The 7,482-nt window shown below is 39.1% G+C and overlaps 1 protein-coding gene across 2 annotated transcripts in view; it reads right to left on the bottom strand.

Moving 5' to 3' along the window:
- The window catches only part of LOC104953383 (protein jagged-1b-like), a 22,650-nt gene extending 15,626 nt beyond the window's left edge, over window positions 1-7,024 (bottom strand). The window contains exons 1-3 of one of the 2 annotated variants that reach the window (XM_010780322.1): window positions 6,948-7,024; window positions 3,146-3,203; window positions 1,335-1,370 (exon numbers count right to left, since the gene is read on the bottom strand). In XM_010780322.1, the coding sequence (XP_010778624.1) occupies window positions 1,335-1,370; window positions 3,146-3,203; window positions 6,948-6,956 (103 nt within the window). In that variant the 5' untranslated portion in view covers window positions 6,957-7,024. The remainder of the gene's footprint in view (window positions 1-1,334; window positions 1,371-3,145; window positions 3,204-6,947) is intronic. The other variant, XM_010780323.1, reaches the window with a different exon arrangement.
- Between the last annotated feature and the right edge of the window lie 458 nt (window positions 7,025-7,482).

Raw genomic sequence — 7,482 nt, 5'->3', positions numbered from 1 at the left:
TGTGTGTGTGTGTGTGTGTGTGTGTGTGTGTGTGTGTGTGTGTGTGTGTGTGTGTGTGTGTGTGTGTGTGTGTGTTTAAGAGAGTAAAAACGGGAATGGGAACAGAGCAGACGCTGAGCACTCTGTTAGCTCAGCCGTTGCATCGTTTCTCGACGGGCCTCTGCCTCTAGTCAAATCTGAGGGTATTTTTCTACAAACACTCTTATTATTTTATGACTGACATGTCAAAGGGCTAATTTCCCAATCACCTTTTCTCCAACAGAAAACAAGTAAAAAAAGAAAACATTATCAGCGGGAACAGTAGGAAAGGTATGTTATTGCCTGATTATCTCTAATGTGAGAAGAAATGGCACAATGACAAGTGCACAACCAGTACAGGAAAAAGTATGAATACAGAGAGTGAAGCACAAATATTTGATAACAACAAAAAGCAATAAGAAACTCTTCTTGAAATGACAAACAACTGAATATCTGACAGTATTTTGTCTGCAGGTAGCAAGAGGACTTAAATCACTTTCTGTGACCTCACTTACTGCTATATAAAATGCCTGCTATTGAAAGTGGCTGAGAAAAACACTGCATGAGAGAAAACGCCTTCTTTTGACTTGGTATTCCACATCACCTGAAGCGACAAATCAATACAGAACACCTTAGGAAACTCATATATCAGCTGGATAGTTTTTGTATCTCCCCCATTTGATTTATGTGGATCATTCTCAGAGAAGTCTTGTTTTTATTTTAAATCTAGGATGTCCTGATGAAGTCATTCTCATCTAAATAAAAGCATTACGTTTGAACATGTGTCTTGAATTTTATGTACAAGCCGGTCTTGTTTATGACGATTCTAATATTGAATTTCACTTCTTGTCCAGCGGGGGTGGTAATTTTGTGGCTGTGAGTGTTACGTCAATACACTTGAATTATGGGTGAACACGGCAGCAAATTTGCACACAAAACGACCCAATAAATATTAGAGCAGAAGGAAGAACATAGAGAAGATTATATTGCAGCTGTTTTAGGATGTTTGGGTTTATTCTAATAATTCTGGCTAAGTTAAAAAGTACTCTCTTTGGAGTGTTTGACCACTAGTGATGTTAGGGAGGAAGCAATGATTTTATCTTGTGCACAAACGCATCAGCATCCTTGTGCGTAACAGTCACGTCATCATGCCAATCAATTTATCAGCATTTGGGGAGCAATAACAAACTCAAAGAAGATGATTGCTAGCAATATATGTATGCAAATATGTTGTATGACATGCAAGTTAGACATACACAAGGGCTTCAAGTGATAAATAAGCTATTTGTATTACAAGTAAAAACTTCATTGGGTACCTTTAAATGCTGGGTTCTGGGAGCGCTCTGACATTGCTGAAAAGAATTCAGAACAGGCAAGAAAAAAAAAAGAGATCAGACGATTAGACTGGTTGAGACAAACCTGCACGGACCAGATTCACCACATTTGCCACATGCAAGCTAACATAAAACACATTTCTCTTCCTATTGACAGGTTTCTTACTCAAAACAAGTATCACAATATACTGTGAACATTTACAAGTTCTTGCAACTTTCTCATATCTTTTAGTGGTTTGTAGAAAAACCTCTCTTTAAAATGCAAACTATAACCTCCAAAATAATCATGAGGCTAAAACTTTATTACTGGACTGTCATAGTAGACTACGATAGTTTTAGCTAGGTGTACTCAATAAACTGGAAACTGAAATGCAATTTAAAAACTAAACTTAGTAGTGCCCACACATCATTTTGTCTGGTTTGTCATAGGTTAGCCAAACCTTTATGGAAGAAAAGGTGAAAGTGACTTAGAACAGATTTCCCATGCACTAGAGGATTGTTGTATTTAACAACATTTCAGCTGCCCTTATTTGGATAATCTGGCTACACTGTCGCTTGTGTTTTCCCAGTTCTAGCAATTGGAGAGTTAAATGTTATCATAACCGATAAAAACGAGGACCGAAAGTGTCAAACTATTAGATCATCAATCAAATGATGATCTAATAGTCAAGATACGCCCTTGCACATTAACACCGGCTACATGTTATTTAAACAAAATCCCACAGAAGGTCATACTGTCGTTGCATAAAGGACATCATATTTTCTCACTATTTCCAGGGACGGTTTCAGTTGTGCACAGTAATCCTCTCTGATGAGCAGCAGGGCCTGATAAGTCCAGTCAGTCTGCTACAGGACGGCCGTGTTTGGGCTGAGCTAAGCTGCAGGCCTAAAGAACGGCTTTAGACCCAATGTAAAGACTGACAGGAGCTCAGGTGGAAACGAAAGATAATGCAAACAAGATGTAGGAGAAGCTCTGGAGAGCTGAGTGAAGGAGAGATGAACACAGTTTCTCGTTATCTCCGCCATCTTTTGGATATGACTAGCTGAGAGGATGGTTAGATGAAAGAGAGGACTGTGGCATGACAGGAATGAGGAAGGCGTAGTAACATCTGTCTGTGTGTATGTATGTCTGCGTTGTGCTTTATATAGCATGCCGCTCACATTCCCTGTCAAGGAAGCTTTTCCAGATTATGAGGAGTAACAACAAGGAGACAAGCAGGAAATGAAAGGGTCTGGAGAAGAGACCTTCTGGGATATTTTCACATTGTTGCACCATGTTGAACCACACATACTGTAAACAGCACTCATGTTTTGTTCGCCTCGATAAAATTGCTGCTTGTTAACAATTTGTATTATTGAGATAACAGGCAAGAATATTTTTGAAATGTTTTGAACCCTGTCTTACAAGATAAGAAATAACATGTAAATAAAAAATGTAATAAAAAAACAACAGCACAGAACAGGCGAAAACCATTGCGATAAAACTAGACAACTTTTTAAACCTATTTCTCCGAATTCAATTTTGACACACTTAAATCTAAGCATTTGAGGTGTTGATAGACCAATTACAAAGTAGAAAGTAAATGGCCTTCAAACTCCAAATAAAGCAGAATATGCATCCGTCTCGTTCTCCATTGTCTGCTGGAAAATGTCAAGCTGATTATAACTTTATTGAACCATCCTCTCTTTTAACCTTTTACCCTAGCTTAGGATAGAAAGGCATTACACACACACACACACACACACACACACACACACACACACACACACACACACACACACACACACCTCACCTGATTCTGACGTGTCGTTGTCGTAGTCCAGAGCCTCCAGCACCAGAGAGAAGGATTTCTGTAGAGAAAACACAGAGAGATCATCAGTATTGTATCACATAAAACAACACAAATCAATTCAGCTGTTTCTTGTTGATGAAGGCCATAGAGATGAGCTGTGTTTCTACCTTTTCATAAATAAGGTTCTTTCTGATTAACTGGAGAAACAGTCCATAGTTTGAAATAACAGTGTGATAGGATATACTGTAAATGCAAATTACTGATATGTATATTCATTCATGTAAGTGGGTTACAAATGGAAAGCTTATGCAGAGTTTCTTCACTTTTAAGTGTCACAACATGACCTCTGTAACTATTGAATCTTGAATGCATAATGCATTATCTCCTTTATACATAATGCAATAGGTGTATTAAATTAAAGCATTGAAAATCATTGTTGGAGGCAATGTGGAGATATTTTACTTAATCAAAAGTAGAAATGTAGGCTATAAATAGTCATTATCATAAAGCTGCACAGGGAGTGTTATACTATTCATATACAGTACCTGAATATTTAGCAGCAGTTAACGAGGTACAGAAAGAAAGCATTCCTTTATTAATCGAACAAGGGGAAATTACTTAATTGTATACAGCTACCATTGCCTCGTTTCCTCTCTACAAATGAATCATATTTAAAAACATGATCATATACATAAAATTATATTATTTAAAAGTTGGTTGTAACGTATGCAGCAAAAATAAATGCAGTGGAAGCTTACTCTTCTGACGTACTTGTACTACTTGTACTGCAGTAAATGAGCCTAGCTTATTTCCATCTATGTGTTTTCAAGTTTTAGTGTGTTTCGATCGTTGCCCTAAGCCCTGAAAAAAAAGAAGTGATTCACTGCCCGATCAAGCCGAGGCTGTGCTGTGTGCTGATTCAAGAAAACCCTGACCTGCAGCCGTGCGGAGAGAAATGAACCGTTACATCAATGTGGTGAGAGAGGACGTCCAGAGTGCTTTATTTAGTTTTTGTACTCAGCATGCAGGTTAACCCTGGTTTAAGGGTATTGCCAGTAGCAGTAACAGCCTGTGTGATTAAATGTAATATTGTATTAAAATGCATAGCCTTACAGTATGTAACGATAAAGTCTGCATATCAATTCATCCTGCAGTACACAGGCAGAGGATTCGGGCATTAGCTGGACATCTTCAAATGATGACTTTGGGCTAACAGAGATATCACACTCTGGAGAGATAATAGAGGACAGCTGTTATTTTTTGATACATAAATTCATCGTATATAGAACATGAATTAATAATTCAGAGCAACGCTTTCCCCTACAACTCCTTTTCTCTCAATGCATCCCTTCCTCCTGTGAAACGTACCAGCGCCTGCCATGCAAATCGCTACCATTGTGAGTAAGGTTTCTCTCCTAAAGGGCTGCATGGATGTGTGGTCACGTCTTTGCTGGGAGAGAGTATACTGCCAGAGGGAGGATGAGTGGGAGGAGAGGAGGATGAAGAGACAGATGCTGTAGGACGCAGCCGTTGGGCACAGGAGGAGAGTGAGAGATTTGGAGGCAGGTTACGGAGGTCAGCAGCGACGCTTACCGTAGCTAGAGGCGAGAAAAGTGGCGCCACGCCAAGAGGGAAAGTGAAGATGAAGGGTTGAAGCAAAGGTGTGAATGTTAGAGAAGAGAAAATTGGTGGTGTAGAAACCACTGAGTCAGGGATTTGTTCAAAGTGGAGGTTCATCCAGTATATCTGTCCTGTAACAGATGAAGCGGTGAGGACAGGAGGAGTAAAAGAACCGAGAAAAGGGCAACAAAAGGTTAATTATGTAGGGAGTATGTAAAGAAACAGGGCAAAGAAAGAGGAGAAGTGAAGCCGTGGAAGCTGCAGTGGAATAACGATGTGTGGCACTCCTGGAGTTTGTCAGATTTTCAGATATGTGATGGAGAACAGAGAGATCAGAGGTAGGGGAACAAAAAGATGATGAGATAAAAATAAAGTACAAAAGAAAACAGATGAGATAAGATGAGAAAAAGAAAGCGGGGGAGGGAGAACACCCACCCACACACAGAGAGAAGTAGTGGATATAATGAGACGTGCTGGCAGCAGGCGGTTCATTACGGTCGGCTGATAGCAGGTAGCACACAGATGCACTGCACATTAATATTCAGCCTAAACTCTCTCTTGGAGTAATGTTTAGTATTCAAGGTTTACATCATTACCCTGCGAAATCTTGCAGTCGATTATAATCACCTTAGATCACAATCAGAGGTTTAATGTTGTACCAGAAGTAGACTTTCATTTGTATAAATGTTTCAGACTCTACTCTAATCTTTGCTCTCTTAACGACTCAAGAATATTATTAACAATGAGAAATGTTGAGACACTAAATCTAAATAGGCAATACCTTTTTGTACAGGATAAAAATACACCTGTCTAATCTTTAGAAAGTAGTCCGATAAAGCCTGCCGCTTAGATTTTCCAACTATGCCACAAATATCAGAATCCGGAGTCTAGTGAGCTCGGTTATTTTGAACTCAACAACCTTCAGATTTGTTTTTTGTATTTATTTTCAAACCTTCAATAATGCTGCTTGAGTTTGAGCGATTGTTGGCATCAGACTGGCTATGATAAACTGTCCACTACTACAAAATGCACACTCAGCATTACCTCACTGTTTGCCTGCTCACAGACCTCTTCGTCTTATCGTCTTTCTGATCGCCCTCCCTCTTCACTCCCTCACCCTTCCTTCCACCCACCGTTTGCCTCTCTCTCTGACCCTCTGCCAACACTTAGCAGGTTAAGACCTGTGGGAAGTCTAGAGCCTTTTGCTTTTCTTGTTCTCGCTCGTATTCAGTGCATATTGCCAGGTAAGGTATGACATATCATCGATACAGGAAGGGTGTATCTACGGTAAGCCCTGTTGCCATGGCTGAGCATCCTGTATGACATGGTTCCCAAGTTAAAATCACAACAACAACCACTGATAAGACTCAGAATATGTGTGTAAAAAGATTAAGAACATTACCCGCAATAAACTCTTCCTGACAACCTTTCCAAAACACAGTGTGTGAGGTCAGGGAGACCTGCGGCCATTAGAGGCCAGACAAAGGCAAAGTCAAGGGAGAAGAAAATCGGACTGCAAACATCACCAAGCTGATAAGATCACAGTCCACGACCAAGTGATATTTTTTCCTCTTTGGTTCAAACAACATCTCAATGTTGGTGTGCATTTTGTGGAGATAATGGCCAGAATGACAGCAGGGAAATTAGGGGAAAGTGTGTCCTGTATGTGTGGAGTGAGTGTGAAATGTAGAGCTAGCACAAGTAAGAATTGTGAGATACCTTTTAAACATTGAAGTTTGGTTAATCACCAACACCACAAACAAAAAGGTCAGAGCATATTTTATTGTGCCTGATAAATGTTAACTAATTTACATTAATATCATTGTTATGAGTGAAGTTGACGTTCCCAGAAAATTGGAATACACTTAAAAATGTAATGAAAAGTCAAGATGTAAAATGGACTCTAAATTCTGACATCATCTGAAATTGTTTCCCAATGCTGAATGTTTGTCTTCCCTTAATGTGTAACTGACTGCCTTTTTATGAACAAGTGAGAATATTTCTTTAAATATGTTTGTATAATTAGTTCCTGTTGTCCAATGAACATTTCTATTTTTACACAAAAGACACAAAGCTATATACTGCCAGCTGATTTTTTTCACGAGTGAAATGCCTGGCATGTTGATCCCCAATACCCTTTTTCAAGTCCAATGTCCTTCTACTCTGAATAAATCTTACCCACCTGAATCATGATAGCCTTTCTGTCGGAAAGCACTCTTGTTTCCTTGTTGTTCCCAAATGAATTAGATTTATAGATCACTTTGAAAAAATTTTTTGAATAGCATTAGCAGGAAAAGCACAGGTGTAACTAATAACATTAGCGATGTGCTCTGCTCCAGCTATTAATGCAGTGCAATGCAGCATGCATAATGAGTTCATTAGTTACACCTGTGTTTGACAAATCAACACGTCTGCTGTGGAAAAGTGTTGCAAATCCTTTTAACTCACTAGGAAGAGTCAAAAAAGGACATTGGATTCAACTCGGGTGCTTTTAGGAGACAGATTATTTCCTACAGTGGGGAAATAAATAGTCAAGCATACTTCCTGTTTAAATGCTGCACAGTCTTAAAACGCTTACAATTTTGTGTTACAATGTGTGACACATCAACGTGTTTTCATGACCTACTGTTGTTGTTTCAACTGTCCAAATATGAATTTGTACTCAAATAACAGATATAAATTTCTCAAACAGGTTAACAGTTATCAGCTAGCACCCG

This window comes from Notothenia coriiceps, unplaced genomic scaffold (genome assembly GCF_000735185.1).
Source record: "Notothenia coriiceps isolate Sejong01 unplaced genomic scaffold, NC01 NC01_scaffold00021604, whole genome shotgun sequence".
NCBI classification, from domain to species: domain Eukaryota; kingdom Metazoa; phylum Chordata; class Actinopteri; order Perciformes; family Nototheniidae; genus Notothenia; species Notothenia coriiceps.
Note: the sequence above shows the minus strand (reverse complement) of the source record. Positions and strands in the feature narration are given on the sequence as shown.